At 34.0% G+C, this 26,037-nt stretch overlaps 2 protein-coding genes across 8 annotated transcripts; both read right to left on the bottom strand.

Moving 5' to 3' along the window:
• Positions 1–6,528: 6,528 nt before the first annotated feature.
• Positions 6,529–13,986, bottom strand: LOC114169562 (receptor-like serine/threonine-protein kinase NCRK). Of its 7 annotated transcripts, none has more exons than XM_028054771.1 (10): positions 13,811–13,986; positions 10,984–11,070; positions 10,393–10,497; positions 9,560–9,673; positions 8,920–9,198; positions 8,544–8,785; positions 8,143–8,439; positions 7,614–7,847; positions 7,131–7,361; positions 6,529–7,030 (listed from the first exon to the last, which is right to left on the bottom strand). In XM_028054771.1, exons 2-10 carry the CDS (start codon positions 11,051–11,053, stop codon positions 6,794–6,796), a joined length of 1,809 nt encoding a protein of 602 aa, XP_027910572.1. In that variant the 5' UTR covers positions 11,054–11,070; positions 13,811–13,986; the 3' UTR covers positions 6,529–6,793. The 7 variants fall into 7 exon arrangements, with proteins under 7 accessions (XP_027910572.1, XP_027910579.1, XP_027910574.1 ...); XM_028054778.1 differs by lacking the exon at positions 13,811–13,986 and adding an exon at positions 12,297–12,862; XM_028054773.1 differs by lacking the exon at positions 13,811–13,986 and adding an exon at positions 12,211–12,861.
• A 6,705-nt stretch (positions 13,987–20,691) lies between these two features.
• On the bottom strand, positions 20,692–25,117 carry LOC114169156 (E3 ubiquitin-protein ligase WAV3). The gene is made up of 2 exons (XM_028054194.1): positions 24,530–25,117; positions 20,692–22,979 (listed from the first exon to the last, which is right to left on the bottom strand). Exons 1-2 carry the CDS (start codon positions 24,752–24,754, stop codon positions 21,063–21,065), a joined length of 2,142 nt encoding a protein of 713 aa, XP_027909995.1. The 5' UTR covers positions 24,755–25,117; the 3' UTR covers positions 20,692–21,062.
• Between the last annotated feature and the right edge of the window lie 920 nt (positions 25,118–26,037).

The raw sequence follows: 26,037 nt of genomic DNA, 5'->3' as shown, positions 1-26,037 counted from the left end.
TGTCAAGAGCTATTTAAACAAATCAATTGTTTATTATATATAATATTTAAAGGATCAGACTTTAGTCATGTAAATACACTTCTATTCTTCTCTTTTTAACTAGTCTTAACCTTATCATCATGATCACAAATTAATAACATTAAATTAAAACCTTATATACATTATTATGCCATTTTGAATAACTTTTAAAACTTTGTCATCATTACTGCATTAAAACTTTGATACTATTGTTATATTACAAATTAACATAACAAAAGGTACAGTAATATTATGATGACATTGCTGTCTACAAATAATTTACCCAATTCAAACAAGCTTTTATATCTTGTGGCCAAAGAAAAAAATTTCACTGCAAGATCGATTTAAGTTTACACCATAGAAAAGTAGAAGCTTCTGTCATCTTCTTTTAAAGGATACATACATACACACACACACACATATATATATATATATATATATATATATATATATACATTTTCTTTTGAGTTGCAGAATTTCTTTTATTTGCTAATTTCGTAGGTTGTGTAGGATATGTGAGTAACAATGTGGAGACAGATATCATCTGCATTGAATACTATAAGAGAGATGGTGCATACTTTACACAAGATTCCTGCTGTTTATATAAGTTGTGGTACCATCAGAACCAATATAGACTTTTAGAGTAATAATTTATTGAAACAAAAGGTGCATTAATACCGATATATATTTAGAGAGAAAAAAAAAATAGCATGTCTATTGGTTGTGTGACGTGATGAAAAAAAAAAGAGAGAGATAGAAAGAAAAAATAAATATGTAATAGGTGTAGAGAAAATCAAGGTATCCATAAATCATTTTCCTAAACTTTATTTTGTAAAACCATACTAATTTAACATCAATAATTTTTTTTTAATATTATTATCATTTTTGTAATATAGAGTTTAGATACAAACAAAGACTTGAAATTTTTAATATATATATATATATATATATATATATATATATATATATATATATATATATATATATATATATATATATATATATATATATCACATCCAAATCATCAACATGAGTACAAAAAAAAAACAAGAGTGAACAATTTCAAATTGATATGCTCCTTAACTCAAAGGACATGAATCTAAACACGTTTATACTGGTTCATAACTTTAGCAGCTTATCAGCTAAGAGAAAAAAAGGATAGAACAATGTTTTTCGATAACATGTTAAGTGGTTAACTTGAGAGTATGCATGATGAGTTATCTATACCGACAATAAATGAAGATAGGATGGTAAAGTGGCTCATAACCCACATGTTTACTTGCCAATTTACCAAGTGATTCCGTTAAAGTTTTCGATCCATCAACTTGGTCCATTCTCTTTGTCAAATTAATTAGTAGGTAATAGACCGATCTGTTTCTTAAAATTAAAAATTAAAATTAAAATAATTTAAAATATTAACTTTTATATATTATATTACTTAAATATATGTAAATATATAATATTTTATAATTTAAATTATTAATGTTTACAAATTAAATTATAATTATAAATTATAGGTTTAATTATTAATTAAGTCCTTGTTTTTATTCAATTAAATCTCATTTTTTGTCAATTTAGCATCTTTTGGTAATGTCATTTAAATAGTTAACAACGTAGTGAATTGGGTGATCCAATTCGTCTAATATAACCCGTTTTATCTTACGAGTCTCATTTATTTAATATGTGATATGAAATTTTAGTTTTAAATCAAAAAAGAGGGAAATATGTCGTCATGGTAAAACCTCCTCCACCCATGTATGCACCTTCTTCACCTAGTTGAGATTATCGATGACGATGCCGAACACCACCAGAGGTATTGTTGACATTGTCGCTCCATCTTCTTCCTCTAACACCTTTGCATCTTCAATTGGCGTCACCACCAACTACTTTCTCTTCTCCCAAATGTTTTCTTCTTCTTCCTTTGTTAAGGTTGAATTTCTCCCCATTGCTGCTAAGCTTGTGACACGAGGCATCTTCAATTGGAAATAATATCGACATCACTGGCGAGTCATCGATATTGCAAACGAACCACCAATGTTGCTGCCCACGCACATCCCATATGCAATCGTGAATCTGTTAAGATTCTAAGTGTGAATCTAAAGTCCTACACTAGCTAGAAATGAGAAAGTACAACACTATATAAGAATAAAAACCTATAAATTCATTGTCTTAAAATTTTGAGTTGAAAGTGGTGTCAATGCCTTATGTGGTTAGGCTTAGGTCTCAATGGTGTTGGTGTTATATCTTCCAAGTAAACCTCCTCCCCCTAAAGACCTTGAAGAATCATGAGGGTTTCAGTGATGGTAGATACTGATGGATATTTAAATGGTGTTACAAAAAAAAACTCAAATTTTCAAAGATTGACAAAATTGAAACTATTAAAAAAAATAAATAAATTGAACAAGCTCATAAAAAAGTGGAGTAAATTAGTATTTAAGCCTCAATTATAACATGATAATCCAACGTATGAATGAAATGATTATTTTTGTTTATTCGATTAGAATCATTAAGTAATCCTTAAACCATAATTCTTAAACATTAATTAATCAATTAAAAATCGGAAACTTTTATATAATTAAATACTTAAAAAATAGACAAATTAAAATTCTCAATCTCTTTTATTTCGAGAAACCAACTCAATATTCTCTATCTTCTATAGATAAATGGTAAGTTGAGTCAATACAAGTCAAATTAATCCGATTTATCCCTCTAATAAAGAATTGGCTTAATATGCATCATACAAAATTATTGGATTGAAAATATAAGAAGAGGATTGAAAATATAAGAAGAAAGAGATCTAATTGTGTCTGTTTCAATGTCATTTTGTGTGATGGATTGAAAATAAAGATCCGTCTAAGATACTAATATTAGCAAGAGTCAAAGTTTCTTCAAAATACAGGATTCCATATGGTTACTTCTACGTTTATAACTTCTAACTAACACTCAACCATCAACAAACATTATTTTCATCATAAACCATTCACACACAGAGTCATTATCACAGACGCCACCCCTGACTAACCCTTTCAAAAACAACAAATTATTCAACACGCTTTCTGCATAATACACTATTAGTGATTCTGTTTCACATTTTAAAAGAAAAACAAAGATTCAAAATTCAATCTTTATTTTATCTCTTAATCAGGTGTCACTGGTGCATTGAAGGAAATGCTCATGAGTAGGAAAGGCAAAACATTTGTATCCATCCATGATTAGGGATGTGAACGGGGCGGGTAGGGTACGGGTAGTAGCTCCCCGTACCCTACCCGCCGGATAAATATTCGTCCCGTATCCGTACCCATATCCGCGTCGAGTATCCGTTATGTGAGTATTTGCTTATTTTTTTCATATTTGCGGGTATCCACAGGTATCCGCGGGTATTTACAAAATTATTTAAAAAATAAATATTTAATCATAAATTCAAATAAAATAAAATACATCATTGTCATCAATTTTAAATAAAGTTCAAATAAACTCAAGTTCAAGTCCAAATAATTATAAAAATAAATATAAGATGACGTTCAACACAATGAAAATTTTATAATTAGTGTTTTGATAAAAAAATCCAATTTTTCCAATTGATTCCTAAAAAATAAACAAAAATAAACAAATAATAAACATCAATTGCCACGTGCCAAGTATTCTTATTTTGATTCCATCATTTGACAACAAGTATATCATAAACATCATTGTCTATATTGGATTTGATGTATATGCCCAATTTCAAAATAAATGAAAGAGAAGAATGTCAAGGGGTGTACTTGGAAGAAAACAACGTACCAATACTTTAAGTTTGAAGAATGAAAACAGAAGACAAGATGTGCAACTTAGAAAAAATTAGGCTAGAATATTTTTTATTAATATATATATATATATATATATGATGGTACTTTTGTGAATAAAAGTTTAGCGGGTACGGATATCTATGGGTACGGATACTATGATACCCGTACCCGCCCCGTTAACATGCGGGTATCAAAAATACCCATACCCGCAGGGAGCGGGTATCCATTTTTAATATTCATTTCCTACCCGTTGCGGGTTTTATCCGCGAGTACAGATTTTTTTGACATCCCTATCCATGATGCACCAATACTTCAACTTGAATCATGTATCCGTGTTTGGCACGTATCCGTATCTAATACTTTAAAATACTTGATCGATACTTATCAGTAAAGTATTTAATTTACAAAATCGTAGTAACAAAAATAATTAGTCACTATATAGTGATCAATTTAAGTATCAATTTAAAAACTAAAAATTATTGGTAACTAAAATAGTTCCAAAAAATTATAACTAGTCTCTAAACTGATAATTAAAATAATTTTTATTATGAATTGATTTCTAAATTGGTCACTAACATTAACTACCAAAATAATTGGTTTCTAAATTGGTCACTAACATTAACTACCAAAATAATTGGTTTCTAAATTGGTCACTAACATTAGCTATCAATGTTTTGGCTACCAAAATAATTAGTCTACAAATTGGTCTCTAATTAGAAAAATGGTCTCTAACATATTGTTGGTTACTAAAATTTGTCATTATTTAAGAGAGTTTTCTTATAGTGATACTTTTATGATGACAATAATTTTTATTTTTTATATTGATAATTTTAGTACATATAGTTTTAATTTGGATTAACACAATAACAATCATATATTTATTATGCTTTTAAGAATTATTGTATCCATTTTTTAATATTCATATATCGTGTCCTGTTATTTCCAAAATAAACGTATCGAATATGTGTCGTATCCGATATCGTATCCGTGCATCATAGGTATCCATGATATCCGAGCATAAAACCCACAAAAATATTAAGTAAATACCTTTAATAAATATTTGTGAATAATAGATATGCATATTTTAATTATCTTGTTACTTGATATCATGTTTAAGAGTTCTCTGAAATTTGATTATATATATTTATATTTTTCTATTTATTTATTAATACAATTTTTAAAGATTAATTTTTTAAAACTTGTATTTCGTGGTAAAATTTATTTAAGTTTGTTTTGAAAAAAAAAACTAAATTTATTATTTACACTAATATATAATCCAATTTTATTTAGATTATACATTAAAATCAATTTTTCATGAGTTCTACATTTTAAAGAATGATTTTTAAATACTTTTTTAATAGAAATAAAAATATTCACGATATAAAAAAATCCATTTGTAATTCTTTTGCTGGTACCCAGCATATAACTAGACATGTTACGTGATAGACTCTTTTTCTTGAGTTTATTGTCTTCTTTGATCATAAGTGTATGAGTAAGAATATTTTTATTAGCTTTAAATAAATAAAAATGTTTGTTTAAGTTTTATAATAGAATTTACTTTATTAGTATGTTATAATTTAGATTTACTGTATTTTCTTTTATGTGCAGTGTTAGGTGCATATAATAATTTTAGTTAGTGTATTAGGTCCAAAAGGAAGTAAGGATAATGAGGGTGAAGGAGTACAGGCAAACTAAGAGTAGGTTGTTTTTTTTTTCTATAGTTGTTTTTTGCTATTTTACTTTTTTTTGGATTGTACAATTTGAAAGATAAAAATAAATTTAGATTAAATAATTCGAGAGTTGAACATGATTTCTAAATTGTGTAATTTGAATTTTATTTCTTTCTAAAAATAGTTTTTGAATTATATAATTTAGAATCATTTAACTTTTGAATTGCACAGTTTGCAAGTTATTTTATTTTGAGATTGCATAATTCAAAAAGTAAAAATACTTTTTGAATTATATACTCTCGAAGCTTATTTTTAAGGAAAAAATGAATTTTGAATTACAAAATTTGAAAATCATTTTTTAACTTTTGAATCGGATAACCGAAAATTAAAGTATAACTTTCAAATTATGAAATAAAAAAAGGGGGAAAAATTATGTAAGTGCTAGAAGAATGTATGAAGGTGCATAAAGAAACTGCTCCAAGAGTATCTGTCTACCTTTGAGACCCCCTCAAAATCCATATGATTGAGTCAAAGAATATAAAACACGATGAGGTAAACATAAAAAATGTAATAAGAGCATGAAAAGTATAAAGATGATCTTATCCATTGATTAATTAATCTAAAAACTTATAAAATTTGAATTTTTGTTTCTATTATTTTTTAGAATTCATAAAACAAATGTTGGAATAGAAATTACATTTCATTGTTAAGTAATATTTGAATTTCAAGACGACTTATCTTATAAATAGTTTCGTTAAAGATTGATTTCGGGCCTATTGTGTGAGAAGGACAATTTTTATAGAATTATTTTGGTTGTTATGAGACAAGTAATGATTCCATACTAGAAATTTATCTGGGAAAATAATGGAGTCATCTTTTACTTCAATAACTTGTGCATCTTTCTCATTGTCTCCTTGATCTTCTCATTATTTTATTTACTTTTCAGTTTCATAAAAACATTTCATGTTATCATGGGCCTATATGTTTCATGTTTTATCATCATATGATTCATATTGTATACCAATAATTAGAATAATTGCAAAAATAAAATAAAATTTTGAGATCAAAGAGCAAAACCTTTAATTTAATGTGTATGTCATCCGGTTCTTCTTTAGTTCTTTTCCACATAAAGAAAACCAGAAATTTGTATCATCCTATATGCTTTTCTGTACAAGAAACAAACGAATATTTTCAGTGCTTATCTAACACCACCTACGTGCTCTTCCTTTCAAAACAAAGTGAAACAACACAAGAAATTAATTGCAGAATTCTGCAATTGATTCAGCCATGCACAAGAGAATTCTGGCAGGTGCTATGTTTTCAAGGGGCTTTGGCAGTGGTGATGCAAAAGGATTCAAACCTAGGCTCAGTTAGGTCTACCATTTCCTCTTCTGATACACAAGAGCCATCAGATTTTGAAGCCAAGAGGATCAAACTCTCCATACACTCACCTGAAACTGGATCTGCTTCTTTACTTTTGTTCTTAACAGAAACATTATGATCAATAAATATTTTACTGGGTGTGCCTTGCCTTTGCTTTTCTTCATCCTGCGTTTCCTTTACAAGTCCATCAAGAAACAAAACATCAGGATATACCACCAAATGTAACAACCAGACAACCAAAGTATACATCAAAGCTTTGAAAAAAATAAGAAACCTGAAAGAGGGTGCCTGGAATGTTTCTTCTCCTCCTAGATTTTCCTGGGGAAATACTTAAAAGAATCTGAACAACCTCACTCATGGTTGGTCGAGTGTCAGGATCTAGCAGCAAACACTCCTTTGCTAAGTATGCCATCACCTGCACCTCTTCTTCTGGAAAATTTCCCTTTAATTGTGGATCAACCAGCTCCATTATTACTCGCCTACTATCCTGTAAGCGAGGAGTAGCCTAAAACACAAGTTAACAAACATGTATCAATGCCTCAGGGTTGAATTCACCAATGGGGATTCAGATTGTAAATGGAAAATGAAATGTATTATGGGGATGCAGAAGACATGATGAATCAATGATTGAAATGAATAAAACAAAACAAGTTTAAGCTATTATAAGTCAAAGATCCTCATGAAAAATGATGTTCCTAAGATGAACAAATGTAAAATCAAGGTTATGGTTATGTAGTTAGAGGATAATTTAAAATACCCATATAACAAGGCTTTCTTCTTTGCCAGTAGATTTATGGATGGGTTGGCGGCCACTGATAAGCTCAAGAAGAACCACACCAAAACTAAAGACATCTGACTCAAGAGAAGCTCTACCAACAATGGCATACTCAGGTGCAAAATAGCCAAATGTACCCTGCATTCTTGCTGGAGAATTTGAACAGCTAGGGAGGTCATCAGATCTCAGGTTTTTAGCCATGCCAAGATCAGTTATCTGCAAGTTCAATATTTGAAAACATTATGGAAGTATACCTTTTTGATTTAAACAACAATTACCAGCTATGAATCATTAACTATACTTCCTAAAGATAGTAGATTCATAAAATAAATTCAGCAGCCAGAAAGGTGTTACAGGATTCTAGTCCAAAACCATTTTTTATCTGCTTTCAGTATCTTACTGGCTCTGTATCATAAGCCAAACTCGTATTCATGTGCAAATCCAGGTAAAATATTTCATCTAATTCCCAAATTTACTACTACAGTGCATCCAGAACACACAAGATTCATACTTTTGCTTGCCAATTTTCATCCAGAAGAATGTTAGTTGATTTGACATCTCTATGAAGAATTCTTGGAGCAGCTGCTTCATGGAGATACTCCAAGCCCCTTGCAGCTCCTAACGCAATCATGACACGAGTAGCCCAATCTACATGTTTTCCTGAAACTCCATCTAAACAATCCCTCAAATTTCCATTAGCCATGTAGTCAAATACAAGTAACCTCTGAACATGTTTTCCTTTTAACTCTGAACAGTATCCTAGCAAAGGCACCAAATGACAATGATGAAGTCTAGATAATAATTCAATCTGCGCAACCAAAAACGATTAATCAATAATTACTGTAAATGCTGTGCAGCAATAACTTCAAATGGAAAGCCAAAGAATACTGATAATGCAACATTAGGAACAACCTCCTTGAAAAATGCAGAGTCTGCTTCTGACCCTCCTTGATCTTTTAGTCGTTTAACCGCCACATTGCTACCATCTTTCAGACGACCATGGTATACATAACTGCTTCCGCCTAGTCCAATCAGGTTGGAAGATGAAAAGTTTTCAGTAGCATTTTCCAGTTCAGCTAAGGAAAATGGAAAAATATTTCCATGGTAAGTTTCTTTTGGGCTCCCAAATAAGAAAGAGGCTTTCTGAAAGCATCCTACAGAAAAGAAAAATGCTAATTGAGAACCAATGAACAATAGCAAATTAACAGAAAAGCCCCGGAATTGCATATACATTCATAAAATTTGAAAAGGGATACACATTTGAAGCATGAAATTAAAACCAGCTCACCTGTAATATGACAAATTGGAGAATTTATTGCAAATTTTGTTTCTGGCACTGAGGAAGCCCCTGACCTATGACTAATTAAGTTGGTGGTACTACCACTACTTGTTTCCTTATATGTTGAGAATATGGGTGATTGAATAGTACATCTGTCCCTTCTGTATACATGGCATAAGAGTGAGACAAGAAACGCCATGGTTGTGCATATAACACATATTAATAGGATAACTACAACAATCTTGATGGAAACACGTTTCTTTGAACCTCCCCGATTGCTGACAGTTCCTGAAGAATACATAAAAAATCATACATTCAGTGAACTTTTTCCAATATCATTAAGAAAAAAATACGAAGAAGAAAAAAATCTTCAAGTAAGAAGTCATCTGTTATAAGAAATCATATATTCAGCTTCTGAGTTGCTTGATATAGGAATAAATCAATAATTTTGTGTGAAATGGTATAATCTTTTTCCAGTATCAACTGGACCAGAATATGATGGAAATAGGAAAAAATTGAGAAACAAAACCAATCTTGAAGTAAGAAGTTAACTGTTGTGGAAAAATTGTATTAAATGTCCCCAAAAAAGAGCAAGTGAAATTTAAGAGATGGAAATTCAGGACTAGAGGAAGAGATAGAGGGAAAGTACCCCAAGTGCAGTTGCAAGCTTTAAAGCAATTAGGGCTATGACCATCTGCTGCCACTTGGGGAAACCCATTTGAATCGCATGTGCATGTCCATACGGATGCACTTTCTTCAGCATCTACATGGAAGGCAAAGTAGTCACCATATGATACTGAAGCTGTAATCATGGTATCCCCATTTCAACCGAAATGGAGAAATACATTGCATTCCTACCATGCATACTGATTATCAACCACAATTACCTACTTTAGCATCTTAGCTCCAAAACTTCTTATGCTAGTGTCAACATTTAATATGAAATCTACAATGAAACGTTTGGAGGATCAAAGTTAACCTACACCTACTAATATCCAATGAGTTTTTGCCACTCTACAGGGTGTTCTGTTATCAACAAATATAATTTGAAATTTATTGTGAAAGCAACTTGTATAAATCTATATTGATTCCCTTTACCAGGAATTTTTTTCAAAAATCCATCTACTACTCGTACCCAAAATCAAAGACCAAGTTAAATAATCAAGTGTTAGAATATAACAAGTGAAAAGAAGGTTAAAAAAACTGATAGGACACAGTAATAAAGAAAAACAAAGCAAGGTAATCAGAGTGGTTAGCTTAGAAGGGAGTAGAAAAAGATTCATTCTGAAATTTGATTGTGATGGAAAACTGAGCACCAGATATACTGTGAAATAGAATTATCGATTTTCTTTATTAAAATGTAATCAAAGTTTGCAGATCATCTTTCTTTCTTTCTTTTCTCAGATGTCTTGCTTGTAGGTTCCTAAAAATATACAGCAGGAGGCTATCGGTCTTCATTCCACTAAGATATTAACAGCATACCTGAGTGGCAATCACATGACTTAGAACAGTTAGCCAGAGAGAAACTCTGATTCCCTCCAAAAGAACATCTGCATCTCCACTTGTTTAGGTTATCAGAAGCTTCATCTGTAAAGAACAATACAAGGCAAAAAAAAAAATGTATTTTTGGCTCATTTTGAGTTTAATTTATCACTAAGATGAAACAAGTAAAAGACAGAAACTCAAAAAACTCCATATTAAAAGAACATGAAAGTGAAACTGATTATGAATTATCAATCATCTCACGTTGCAGGAATAAGTCTATGTAATGTCCCGTGTATCAAATACATCTATTTACCTTTTTCTTTATTTATGCAGAAAGCACCTAAATATCAGTATTCAAGGTATGCTATACTATACTACTCACAAAATTAGAAAGGCAAAGAAATATTTTTTCGTAATTTGTGAAATAACTAGTGCTAAAATACAGAGCAAACTGAAATCAAATACTCCCTGAAGTGCCCATAGGATTCCTTTTTCATTGAAGCCGTAAATCACCTAAATTTCTGAGCTAAGCTACTAAAACCAATTGCAGAGCCAATTACATAGTATTTTCTAAATTGCTATACTGACCACAAAATGAGCTCTGAATCCAAAGCAAGCTAATAACTAAAGCAAGAGCAATTTTGAGCTGTGGCTTCATTTATTCCAACCCATACACTGCAAGTAAAAGAAAGGAAACAAATTAAACCAGTATTAAGAACAGGCTTAGTCTTCTAATATTGTGAGTCCAATCTGCATCTGTGGAAGCAAAATGGAAAAGTGATCCACCGGTTAACTAATCCAAAAATTACAAGCTTCACAAAAATAAATCAAGAGAGCCAACTGCATCCCCATTTTTCAGTTTCTACACTGAGCAAGGAAATGGATGTCAATAATTTCATTCTTAATAAGGGGATATAAAGTCTCGTTTCCTGACCTAATTTCACAGCCATGTATGCAATGAAGGTAAAAAGGTAGGAAGGAACAAATGCTGGGTTTCCCAACAAAACATCAGAGTCAAGGTTATTCTCCCTCAGTTCCATATACTAAAACAACATAAAGCTGTGGCAGTGGGTAGGTTATTGACTATAAAACATTGTATGCAGAAGCATTGAAGGCGTGAGCATTTAGTAGAGTAAATAGTAGATAAAGAGTTAGGAAGTCAACAAAAAAGGTTGCAATAATGTTCATTTGCAGGAAGACAGATCGACCGACAGAAATGTTACATCTTAAACCACAAAAACAGAAATCAGTACAGGTAGTGAACTGGTAGAAGCAGGGCTTGAGAACAGCCTCGAAAGTCTACAAATGGAATGTACCACAACACAAGAAACCATCACGGTTTTCACCCACAATTCTGCAAAGCTTTTGAATTTTGGAGATAGGAGAAGAGGGTTTTGGTGCAAAGAAATTCAAAGCAGCAGCAACAGAAAAAAAGAGAAAGAAAGCTACAATGAGCATCTGAGAAAGCAAAGACTAAGATTAATAATATAGCAAGGAGGGTTTGCAAGGTTTTGTAATTTCCCCTCAAATTATGCACATTTTCTCTGTTCTGGAAAGAAACTAAACTATTTCACTAAAGTGAACAAGGAAAAAACAGAAGTAAATTAGAGTGATGAGAACCCCAGTCACCAACCTCCAAGTTTCATTATTGGAGAACAATAGATGGCAATTGGAAGAAAATCAATCACACAAATGGTAAACAGATATAGAGGATAGAGACCTATCCAAATGAGTCTATTCTACAAAAACAACATAAACATCTAGATATGAATTGATTCAATTGAAGCTTAAAAAAGGAACCATCTAATCCTCCACCTCTTTGAAAATAACTCATTGCTAACTGAAAACAACACTTCAACCTCCCTTCTAAATTTACTTGCATCTATCCAAAATAAAACCACCTCACAGCTTGTCTAGTTTTTCACCCATTTCCTGATCCATTCTTCCTTCGTATGAACAATCTGACCCACTGAATTTACAGAATTGTCTTGTAGTCGTAACAGAATTTGTACTTTATTTAAAAATATATAAAAATTAAGGGACAAGTATATCTTTTATCACAAACATGAAAAACGAAATGGAATAAATTAGTTTCAACTTTGGAGCACCAAATTTTACTTACTTCAAAAGAATAGAACAATAAGGTGTAGCTAACGGCCAAAAAGATAAAGTACTGCTTTGTCATTTCTTGAATGAAAAGACGTGAGAGACAATGAAAAAACACTGACGGTATACACAGTTTAATGGATTTAGATAAATAAAGCATACCATAACTTCATGTTACAAGAGAACCGTCAGTAATATTCTGTGGTAGTAGAACACTTCTTTGAACTCAGTTAAATTTATTAAAAATCACAAAAACTTTGCAAGTCTCTCTCTTAATAAATCTTGATCAATAAATGTGTTATTAAGTTGCCATTGAAAATGTGACAGAATACAGATCACACAATAATAACGGCTACAACTACTGGTATATGCATTCCAGAACCACAACCTTTTAATCAATAAATGTTAATTAGTAACTTAGCAGTTACCAGTGAAAATGTGAGAGAATCTAGATAAGAATTGAATAAAGTATAATTAATAATTATACTAGTTATACTATTTGTCCACTGGTTCATGACTGTTTCTATACATATCATATAACATAACTTAGCTTGAAAGACATGGAGCTAGCTACATATGGTTAAAATGTACTTAATCCCGTAAAGAAGAAATTCAACGCTGAGTTGTTTTGATCTAAAGTGTGGGTCCCAAGTGACATGTTGCTTTGTCGTTTGTGGGGTCAGTGCCAAACGTGAAGGAGAGAGATGTCAGCACAGAAATCAATCAGAAAAATGAGCATTTCCGTTCCTCAAGAACAATCTTAATCAGCGGTGGTGACTCTGAGATCGTTATTGGAAAGCATGTTAATCCAAAAAATGCAATCAAATTATGCTGTCAAGCATCCTTAATCAATCATGTCCTACACTAATAAACATACCCTCTTAACTTTTTCCCTTAATTTGGTGGGGTTGATGTGCCAAACCAAACCACAATGCCACCTTCTTTAGGTACAACTACGTACGAGAATAATAACACCACCTATATTTTTTGAAAAAAATAGGACTCACCATAGTACGTGCCTCAAAGCCTTTGATCTGCCAACTGTGAAACATGCAATGTTGGGGAAATGAGAATTTGAGTGCAAGTTTTGGTGAAGAATATGAAGGACTTGAGAGTGTCGAAGGGCTTAACCCTAACCCTTAGGGTTTTTCCCGTTTTCCCCCTTTTCTTATAACTGATTACTGATTTAATCAGTAATCTAGGGTTTTCATTGTACCCCTGTTTTTCCCCTCTTTCTATAAAACCCGATTGGGTTTTTCCCCTTTTGTATGAACAGAGAAATAAAAACAATAACAGAAACAGTTCTTACCTTTCTCTTGCTTCTCCCACGAGCTTGGCTCTGCACCTCACTGCAGATCCCCTTTCTCTCTTCACCATTCTTCGTTTTCTCTTCCAATCTCTCTCTTCTACGTTCTCTACCATGGCCACTGTCTTTTCCTTCGCAAATATGACAGAGAGAGTGGTTGTGGTACTGCTTTATGGTATCAGAGCAGGTTTCTAACCTGCTGTGCTTCCGCTTTTCCCTTTCTTTATACCAAGAACGTGATTCTTGGCATCTTTTTGAAGGATCATGGATGGGAAATCTGAAACAAAGCCAGAATACACCAGCCAAAAGGCCAACAACTTTGATCTTGACCAATCACTCATACCCACCAGTCCCTACTACCTACATCCTGGAGAAAATCCAGGTTTGGTTCTAGTTTCTAATGTTTTAAATGACAATAACTATGTTTCCTGGAGCAGGAACATGCAACGTGCTTTGCTCTCCAAGAACAAGCTGAAATTCGTTAATGGCAGCATTAAAACACCTCTGCCCACTGACCCAAATTATGAAGCCTGGGAAAGATGTAACGTGATGATTCTTTCATGGATTATGAGAACTCTTGCACCAGACATTGCAGAGAGTGTTATGTACATAGATTCTGCTAAAGAACTATGGGAAGAATTAAGGGAAAGATTTTCTCAAGGGGACTACTTTCAAATATCCGATCTGTTGCAGGAAATTCATTCCATCAGACAAGGAGATAGAAGCATAAGTCAATTTTTCACTGAATTAAAGAAGTTGTGGGAAGAACTAGAGTTCTTGAGACCCATACCTAACTGCACCTGTGGAAAGCCCTGTGAGTGTGATTTGTCCAAAGTTTTCTTGAAACAGAGGGAGACTGAACATGCCATCTGCTTTCTAAAGGGATTAAATGATAACTACAACAGTGTCAGAACTCAGATACTGCTCATGGAGCCTCTACCTAACATAAACAAAGTTTTCTCTCTTGTCATGCAGCAAGAAAGAAAGGGCAATGGTTCTGGAAATTTGGCTAATGAGAATAAAGTTCTCATGAATACAGCTGACAAAGGATATAGGAACCAAGAACAAGCTTCTTGGAGAGGCCAAGGAAGAGGCAATGGGTCTCGAGCACAAGGAAGAGGCAGAGGCAGGAATCCTAATCAAGGAAAACAATGCACCTACTGCCACAAAATGAATCACACTGCAGAGGAGTGTTATTCAAAACACGGATATCCTCCATGGTACAAGCAAAGGACAGAACAAGATAAAGGCTCCTATAGTAATAAAAACTCCAATACTCAACAGATGTGCAACCTTAATGTCAATCCTGAATCTCAAAAATCCTCTGATCACACTCCAGAAGAAGGTACTGCCAATACAACCTTAAGTATTGAACAAATTCAGAGACTGCTGAAGCTTTTAGATGACAAAGATGAGCCTAAGCACTCTGTCAGCCACATCCAGAGCTTCAGCAACAATGTCTCAACTCACAAAAATCAGCAAGGTAAAGCCTGGATACTTGATACAGGGGCCACAAACCATGTGTCCCATGACCTAAGCCAATTTTCAAGCTTTTACAGAATTAAACCTATTACTGTAAAATTGCCTAACAATTCTACTGTCACTGCTGAATTTGCTGGAACTAAGAAATTCTCAGAATCTTTGATCATTTTTAATGTGCTATACATTCCTGAATTTTCTTTCAATATAATATCTGTTCAATCTCTCATAAATGACTCAAACTGTAAACTAACTTTCTCTTGTGAGCAATGTCAGATACAGGACAATCATTCATACAAGATGATTGGGCATGCTAGCATGATAAAGGGGCTGTACTACCTTGATGAAAACACCTCTACTTCACAAGATCATGGTTTTGTTAATAATGCTATGAATTACTCTAAGAAAGACATAAATGTATGGCATTACAGACTTGGACACCCATGTAATAGTGTGCTAAGACAAATTTGTAGAACTTTTCCTTATGTTCGTGATTCTTGTAACAACATATGTGACATATGCCATTACTCGAAGCAACATAAATTGCCCTTTCCTCACAGTATTACCATTTCTGATAATTGTTTTGATTTAATTCATGTTGATATATGGGGTCCTATTTCCATTCCTTCCATACATGGGCATAAATACTTTCTTACTGTTGTTGATGACTTATCTAGACATACTTGGGTTTTCCTCATGCATTCTAAAGGAGAAACCAGAAGCCTTTTATTGAATTTTGTTATATACATTAAAAATCAGTTTAAGAAGGATATAAAAATCATCAGATCTGACAATGGCCCTGAATTTGAGTATGATGATCTTTATAATAAATATGGTATTATTCACCAAAAGAGTTGTGTTCATACTCCTCAGCAGAACTCTGTAGTTGAAAGAAAACATCAACATATTTTAAATGTTACTAGAAGCCTGCTATTTCAGTCTAATATACCTAAATGCTATTGGTCTTATGCTGTTAATCATGCTGTTCATATAATAAACAGAATACCCTCTGCTGTTTTAAAAAATAAATCCCCATATGAAATGCTTTATTCAAAATCTCCCACTTATCTTGATCTGAAAACCTTTGGTTGCTTAAGTTTTGCTTCTACCCCTGACATAAATAGAAACAAACTTGATCCTAGGGCAAGAAAATGTGTTTTTATTGGCTTTAAAAATGGAATAAAAGGATACATTCTGCTTGACTTAAAATCTAGAGAGATCTTTATAAGTAGAAATGTCTTGTTCTATGAAACCATTTTCCCTTGCAGTTCCACTGAAACCATCATTGCTGAAAGAAATAATCACATGAATCAGGATTTTAGTTTCTTAAATGACTCTCATATCAACATTAGGGAGAACCATATTGCTCTTAACGATCCTACAGGAGAAATTCAAGAAAATGATAGCACTATTGATGATGAAGAAGACAGGACAACTGACAGCTCCAATTTACAGCAGACAGAACCTGAACAGATTGTGAATCAACCTGCCCAAGATCATGACAACCAAGAAAATACAGCATATGAACAAGATGACACAGAAGACAACATTCAGGATTTGAGAAGATCCAGGAGAGACAGAAAAATTCCTCATTATCTGAAGGACTACCAGGTTAATGGTTCCTTAACTATCAATAACTCTTGTCAACCTAAATACAGTAACAAAATAAAGGCCAACTATAAAACTGCTTATCCCATTGATTCTGTCGTTTCTTATGATGGTTTATCAAAGGAGCATCTTCACTACACTCTCGCCATCACTGCCAACCACGAACCACAGTCCTATACTGAAGCTAGCAAAACTAAAGAATGGAGGGATGCTATGAACAAGGAAATACAAGCTCTTGAAAACAACAAAACCTGGTATCTCACCAATCTCCCAAATGGAAAGAAGCCCATAGGTTGCAAATGGGTTTTCAAGACCAAGTATAAATCTGATGGAAGTATAGAAAGGCATAAGGCTAGGTTGGTTGCGAAAGGATATTCCCAACAAGAGGGAATAGACTACTTTGACACTTTCTCCCCTGTGGCTAAACTCACAACTGTCAGAATCATTTTAGCCTTAGCAGCTGCCAAGGATTGGTACCTATATCAGCTTGATGTTGATAACGCTTTTTTACATGGAGATTTAAATGAAGAAGTCTACATGACACCTCCACCAGGACTGAAACTTCCCAAACAAGGACAAGTCTGCCGTCTAACTAAATCTCTATATGGCCTAAAGCAGGCCAGCCGTCAGTGGTTTGCTAAGCTTTCCTCTTTTCTCTTAGAACTCGGTTTTATTCAATCCACTTCTGACTACTCCCTTTTCATACATAAAACTGCTAGTACTTTCACTGCCTTACTTGTGTATGTAGATGACATTATATTAGCAGGGAATTCTATGGAGATTATCAATAAGACCAAAGGTACTCTGCATCAGACCTTCAGAATCAAGGATTTAGGGAAACTAAAATATTTTTTGGGTTTTGAGATTTCAAGGACCAAGAGAGGGATCCATATGTGCCAAAGAAAGTATGCCTTGGACATACTAAGTGAAACTGGAATGACTAACAGCAAGCCTTGCCAAACCCCCCTCATGAATGACACAAAGCCTCTTTTCGCAACTAATAATACCTCCTACAATGCTGATTCCTATAGGCGATTGATAGGGAAACTTCTCTATCTCACCAACTCCAGACCTGACATCAATTACTCTGTGCATCTTCTCAGTCAGTTTGTACAGGCACCCACTGTTTGCCACAACCAAGCTGCCCATCATATCCTAAGATACATCAAGGCTGATCCTGGTCGAGGACTGTTTTTTCCTAAAGACACTGATCTACAAATAAAAGGCTTCAGTGACTCTGATTGGGCCACATGCCCTGAAACAAGACGCAGTGTCACTGGTTATTGTGTGTTCCTGGGAGAGTCCCTCATCTCATGGAAATCCAAGAAACAGAGTACTGTTTCCCGATCATCTTCTGAAGCTGAGTACAGGGCTCTCGCGACTACATCATGTGAGATTCAGTGGATTAGCTATATTCTTCATGACCTCTGCATTCAACTTGATCTGCCCCCAGTTCTCTATTGTGATAATCAGGCCGCCAGACATATCGCTCAGAATCCCTCTTTCCACGAACGAACGAAGCACATTGACATTGACTGTCATGTGATTCGCGAACGCCTCCAGAACAACCTCTTTCGTCTTCTCCCTATCAGCTCCAATAACCAGCTTGCCGACATCTTTACGAAAGCGCTCCACCGTACCAACTTCAAGCTCAATGTTCACAAGCTTGGGATGTTGAGCATCCACCATCCAGCTTGAGGGGAGGATATTGAAACCCTAACCCTTAGGGTTTTTCCCGTTTTCCCCCTTTTCTTATAACTGATTACTGATTTAATCAGTAATCTAGGGTTTTCATTGTACCCCTGTTTTTCCCCTCTTTCTATAAAACCCGATTGGGTTTTTCCCCTTTTGTATGAACAGAGAAATAAAAACAATAACAGAAACAGTTCTTACCTTTCTCTTGCTTCTCCCACGAGCTTGGCTCTGCACCTCACTGCAGATCCCCTTTCTCTCTTCACCATTCTTCGTTTTCTCTTCCAATCTCTCTCTTCTACGTTCTCTACCATGGCCACTGTCTTTTCCTTCGCAAATATGACAGAGAGAGTGGTTGTGGTACTGCTTTAGCTTATAATGAAGTCACAGAGAATGAGAGATTGATGAGGTTCCTGAAGGTAGCTCCATAACTAGAGAGAAGCAAGTGCAAAGGTGGCAAGCATTGCTTACTTTATCAAACACGTGGTGGTCCTACCAAGTTTTTGTCATACATGCAATAAATTCACTCTAATATATCATATTAATCACACTTGATTACAAATTAAATATCTAATCGTAGCTGTTTTAATCTTCTATTAAACAGATTAATTATCTGCATCAAAGAAAATTTATTACATAGATTGGTATGAGAATCACGTGACTTGATGACTCACATTACGAGGTATATCCAATCATGTGGTGTCCATAGCTCCATTATCACTACATGTTTAGGTTTGCAATGAAAGATCCGAAAAGAGTAGGTGGAGTTTTACTTTTCTGGCCCATGTCATATAAAAAGCAGGTCAAAACGCAAAACCTATGGAACGTGGGAGAGAGTGGGAATATAATATAGGATTTGAATTTTAGAAGACAAAAAAAAGGTTTGAGTGGTTTGTTTTTAAGAAAAGGAATATGATTTCACGTAATGAATGAAGAAAAGCAAAAAAAAAAAAAATATATATATATATATATATATATATATATATATATGAACTATGATATAGTTATTTTTATTTTGAAAATAATAAAATATGATATATAAATATTAAAAAGTTTATAATAATTTTTAAAAATATAATAAAACTATTATTATTATTGTGTGAATCTAAATTAAAATTATATGTAATGAAGTTTTCAACATAAAACATAAAAAATATAAATTTTTGTCATCATAAAAGCATTATTGTAAAAAAACTCTTAAATAATTACCAATTTTAGTAACAAAAAATATGTTAAAGACTAATTTTCTAATTAAAGATCACTTTAGAAACAAATTATTTTTGTAGTCAAAACCTTATTAGTTAATATTAATAATAATTTCGAAACTAATTTAAAATAGAAAGTATTTTAGTTATCAATTTAGAGATTAATTATAATTTTTTAAATTATTCTAGTTGTCGATAAGTTTTTGTTTATAAATTAGTACCTAAACATAAATTTATCACTATAGTGACTAATTATTTTTTGTTACTAGAATCGGTCATTATTCAAATATTTCTTTTGTAATTTACTATGACTTTATAAATTAAATACTTCATTCATATAAGACACGGATACGTGACTCAAATTATACCGATGTATCATAGTACATGACACTTGGTGTAAGTTTGGATTGAAAATCGAAAACAAGTGAGAACGAACTTATGAGTTAGGCCTGAATTGAGACATTAGAGAATGAAATCCAAGATTATCCAGTAAGGAAACAAGTGGTGGGGGTATAAAACATGATGAGGAACTCTTTCATTTGTCCAAAAATATATTATATATGTTTTATGTAAAAGTTTGAATTTTGCTTTTTTAAAGAACAATATATGCTTTGGAATATTAGATTCTAAAAGTGGCACCAATAGATTTTTTCATCCTCTTTCATATCACAATCATGTCGCTTATATTAGAATATATTCAGAATCCTACAGATTTCATCTTGAACAAAGGCGTTTTAGAGAAGAATGCAAGTTCTCCTTCATTGTTGCCAGAATATTGGTGAATTAGAATCCACAAACGGTGGTTCTTGAATTTGAAAAGAACTTTAATAATATAAAATGAAAGCATGCAAACTAAAGTGACATAAAATTAAGGAAAAGCATAATAAAGAATATCACCACTGATGAAAAGAATCAGAAGCACATATATTATACCATATGTATATAATCGAGTGATGAAATTCACCCGCACAATTCAACTGAAAACAATAGGTTATGTACATCACTCGGAATCACACTGAAATATTCAACCTGTGCATCCTTTTTCGCCATTCATTCTCTGCAGAGCCCCTTTTCCAGCCTATGCATTTACACTTTTTTCATATTGGCAAAATCAGGAATTTTATCCACCTAAAACTCCTTCCTTTCCATTATACCCCACCTTCACAAAACCAAAAACAAAAGGGTAGCTTAAGATACGAAGAAACATGAAGGTTTCCTCAGAAAGTATAAGTATAGGCCAAATAGTATTTTCCAAACATAGTTTTTCATTCCTATTGTCTTCTCTGTCTCTCAGGAAATGATTTGGCAGGCCTGAGAACTCGTTTATTTTGCGGCGTTCCAAAAACCATGGTCTGGGAGCGCGTCACCATGTCAACCATTGAAGGAGTTTGGTATGCTTGCACAAGGCTAGAGCTGTCTGTGGAATCACCGCGTGCGGTTGCCCTCTGCCATGAGTGTGAACTCAATCCTGACAGAACATAGGCCCTTCCAGACTGCTCATAAACACGTTGATTCGCCATCCTCTCCTGCATCTCCTTCAACTCTGCAGAAAGAGCAACACATAACCTATCTGCAGCTTGTGCAGAAATGGTTTCAGACAATGCCTTGTGACAGTTATCCAGGACTGAAACTGCAGTAGACAAATCACCGCGTTCAGCTGCAACTCTAGCCTCAGCCATGGCCTCAGCAGCTTGAAGCCTGTTTCGCTGTCTGTCTACCTCTATTGACACAACTAGTTCTCCAGCGATGTCAGGTCTCTGAATTTTAACTTCACTGTTTTCTTCCAAAGCCACCATTTCTTTTGTTATGGGATCTCGGTAAAGACCTTTCACAATCAACAGAGGCATCTCATCAGTTGATTCATCAACTGGAACATTAACTGTCACCAAAAAGTCTCTTTCCTCTTCAGCATACAAATCTCCCACACTGATAGTAGCCAGTCTTGCATTCGGCATCAAGCTTGTTTGGTAGCTTCCTGCTTTTACAGAACTAAGTTGTAAATGAGGATGAACACACCCCACTTCCACTTGTAATTCTTGTACCACCACACTCAAGAGTCCTCCGATACACTGTGCAAATGCATCCTGGATCACATCCTCAGCTTCGATAAAAGAAAATGTACCCCCAGATATCTCTGAAATTGAATGCATTGAAGTGGCATCATGATCAGAGCCAAACCCAAATGCATGCACTGGAATCTGCATGCCAACACCATTATTTCGATGAATGGAGTTTGGAACAAGTGACTGGTAATCTGTTCCAGTATTAGGCCTGCTATTGACTGTATATGTATCCTGCCCATCAGAGAGTAATATGATGCTGTTGACGGAGTTCTTCCACCGGCGATCAGCAAACACCTTGGCACCTTTTCTCAGGCCTTCGGCAATGTTTGTCCCCCCATTTGAAACCAAAGAATTAACAGCCTGCAATGCCTGCTGTCGTCCAGTCTCAGTCATCAACCGGAGAGGGAAGATGCGGCGTGCTGTGGAGGAGAAGGCAATGACAGACAGCCGGTCTGATGGACCGAGATTCTGAATGACAAAACCCATAGCACGCTTTAGCAACGCTAGTTTAGTACCTGCCATGCTACCACTCACATCAAGAACTGTAACAAGATCAACCGCAGCTCGAGTGTTCTCAACTGGAGGCGATGATTCAATATTTTGTCCAATATGTGGTTTTCTCCCTGAATGAGGCGCTTTGAGATGGATTAATACAGCAAAGGCATCATGAGAGGCTGATTTTGGAACAGCTGAAACCTCAGGAAATGTTTTTATCTCTACTGTATTTATCATATCATGGTCAGTTTCATTTTTTTGATGGGTAATAGAAGTTTGTTGATCCAGGGCTTCATCATCATCGAAAATAGCTGGTTCAGTAACATGGTAAAGTGACGAAATCGGCCTAGCAGCATCACCTTGAGGAGAAGGAAGCCTCCGTACAGCAGCTGACCAGCCTTCATCTCGAGCAGCAACAAGGTTAATTCGAGGTAAGTCATGAGGTATATTAGAAGTAGGACTCTGAAAAGGAACTTCTTTCCATTTTGCTCGGCAGACAGGGCAAATCTGGTTCCCATGTTTCACATTAGAAGTGATGCAATGAAAATGGAAAGAGTGAGAACATTCTGCAGTGAAAATGGCATGGCCCTGCCCTGGTTTCATTGTGTAAAGGCATATTGCACACGTACCCTGCACACAGTGGATAAAAATATTAGGAAAATATGGCCATATTGATGCACTTATAAGTAACAAAGCTCTCAGAGAAATTGAAGCAAACAGTTGGTGGAAACAACAATTCCCAGGTTCAAATCCCACTGTCTGTATGTATATATGAAGGTTTTTGACTAAAATAAATTATCACTATGATTAAAATTTTCTAACAATGAAAAACGTGGCCACACAGATATATCTATGGGGACATCGATCCCAACAATCCATGCTAATATCTGAATTAGCAAGTTATTAAAAATTAAAAGAAAAAGCACTAAATGGATTGAATAGGCGAGAATCTGAACAGTGACTCAGTAAAGTAATCATTGATAAATGTAACATTTGCAAAGGTCACTGTTACACTACAGTGTATCACACTGCACTCTTTCGTCCCGATGCAGGTCCACTAGTAAGACCATTGCATAAAAAGATGAAATTGAATGCAACCCATCTTTTTACCACAGAGGCCTAGATTCTCAGCCGAATCCACATCTTAATACAGTACAAAGGTAACAACACTAGGTCAACGTTCCCTGGTCAAAGACTTTGAGGTCACCAAGGAAAAACAAATAACAACAATCAGCAACCCCCTTTAAAAAAAGCCACCAAGACAAATTCACAACTAAAAAATTGCAAATTTCATCGAAAGAAAGCGAAACCTAACATGATTTATTCACTGGTCTACCATCTTTATCTTTATTAATCTGTATCATTATTATATCTTATAATTATTAAATAATCTATGCACTGTCATCCAATTACAAATTAGTACATCTTTCCCTGTTTATTTCTTATGGATTAATAGTACAAAGTCTTACCTGACAGGAAAAAAAAAATTAAAATTTTTATTAATATTAGTTTATATTGATTTTCATTCGGTAGATGGATTATCCTGCAACTTTTTTATTTTGTTTGTATCTGGGAAATTTCCTATCAACGGTTATGGGGTCTCAAGTGGGGATAACAAAGTAAGGGAAATGAGAGAGAGAGAGAGAGAAAAATGTGCCCACAAAATTGAACAGTGCAGAGTAAATTTGAGAAATGGACGAAACAAGAAGGGTGTAAAATGCAAAGCATGTTTTGTTGAGCCAAGCAACTGGTCCATAAAAGGGTAGGCACAGTATTCCACTTTATGCCATTCCCCACCCATAATGGAGTTGAAAATAACACAACAAAGAATAAAACGCTTCAGCAATAGTCAGAATGCGTCACACTCCACCATGCCCCAATTAAGAATGCTAAAGTGTGATTAAAGCTGAAGTTGATGTCCATCAAGTCATATCTTAATGGATAGCATGAATCATAGCATCTAATATGCCAATTTAACGCAGAAAACAAAACAAAAACGATAAAGATAAGAAATGTAATGAATGCGGCCACTGAAAACCAGAACCTGCCAGGGAGATTCACGGGTGTGTTACAGGTGAAGTAAAAAGGGCAACTTTAGAAATCAACCCAAGAAAAAACAGAGGATAAAAAACGGAACTTTATACGCAAAGGTTCAAAGGGTAATGCTAAGTTCTTCTAACCTTGGGAGATTTGGGTCCGGATTTGGGTAACCGTAGACCAGAGGACGACGGCGTGGGAGTCGATGGGCGATAGCCGGAGGTGTCTCCGGCCGGCGACACGACGCTGGGTGAGACGCTGCCGGAAAACCTGTCTGTGGCGGAGGAATCATCAAAGGTTCTTCTAGGAATGTGAACGCAGGAATCCAAACCAAGAGCCAGCTTCAATTTTCTCCACTTGCTTCCCATTTTTTTTTCTTCTTTGTGTTCACCCAAAAGGGTTGAGAGATAGATCTTCTAGAAGTGACCCAAGAGCGTGTAGAGGTTTGAATGGAAGGAGTGTGTGAGAAAAAATTGAACTTTGGGGTGGCCAAGACGAAACATGCTAGAAATGGAGATGGGTATGAAGAAGGGTAGGCTTTAGGTATAGAAGAGAAGAAGCAAAGGAAGTAAGAAGAGAGAGAAAACGGTGGCTGTAATGAATGAGTTGAGAGAGAGAAAGAGAGAGAAAGTTTGGCCCTTTTCAACTGCTGGAGTGGAGTGAAGGTATGAGATGATGAGTGGTGATGATAGGGTAGAGAGAGGCAACAAGTAGCAGCAGCAGCTTTCTTAGCTTAGATGGAATTCAATATTATTGAATTTTCTTTGGACTGAGTACCAACTCAACAAAACCACATGCATATGTATCAAATTATAGTTTAATGTAGGTTATTAATTCATAAAAAAAATATTAATATATTAATTGATGATTAATACTAAATCATTTTAAAAATAGAGGTGAAAAAATAAAAGTCATAATATATTTTTTTTACTTTTTAAATATATATATATATAAAGAAAAGTGTTCCGATCCAATCAATTTAATAACATGTTAAAAAAATTATTATGGTTTTGAATTATTATTCAGTTTAAAATATGAAATTTTATGACGATTTTATCTATAAAAAACCAATAAAAGAAAAATAATATACGGTGTATAGTAGGACAAAGGTAATAATTGATGTGGGAAAGAGAAATGATAAATGTTACCTTGAATCTTGGTTATGCTGCAACCAATAACAGTTCATCTTATTTTAGTTCATAAGATTTTATTCAATATATGATGTACTTATATTACATAAGAGGACAAAAATTATCCTAAAATGAAAGTATGAGATGTTAATACATGTTATCATATGTTTTTTATAACATATATATGATAAAACTAGTTTCATGAAAATTATTGTTTTTACTTTAAAATAATCCAAGAATCTTACATAAATTTTGTATTGTCATTCCTGTAAGGTTTATTTAAATTCCATTTTTCTTAAACAATCTTAATTTTTAAATTCAGATTCGTCATAAGATATTTGGAATTATTTGTAAGATACAAAAATTGAAATATGTAGACACGAATTATTCTAGTTTTTTTTTTTTGGTTTGTATAAGTTTTCCTGTCGTAATTAGAAAAGTATTTTACAATAACGAAACTCAGATGTGTCATTTAATGTAATATTTTTCTCTCGTTATCAACGTCATTACGTCGTTGAATC

The sequence above is a fragment of the Vigna unguiculata genome, chromosome 11, assembly GCF_004118075.2.
Source record: "Vigna unguiculata cultivar IT97K-499-35 chromosome 11, ASM411807v1, whole genome shotgun sequence".
NCBI classification, from domain to species: domain Eukaryota; kingdom Viridiplantae; phylum Streptophyta; class Magnoliopsida; order Fabales; family Fabaceae; genus Vigna; species Vigna unguiculata.
The sequence above is the reverse complement of the archived record's forward strand: the minus strand, read 5'-3'. Positions and strand labels throughout refer to the sequence as shown.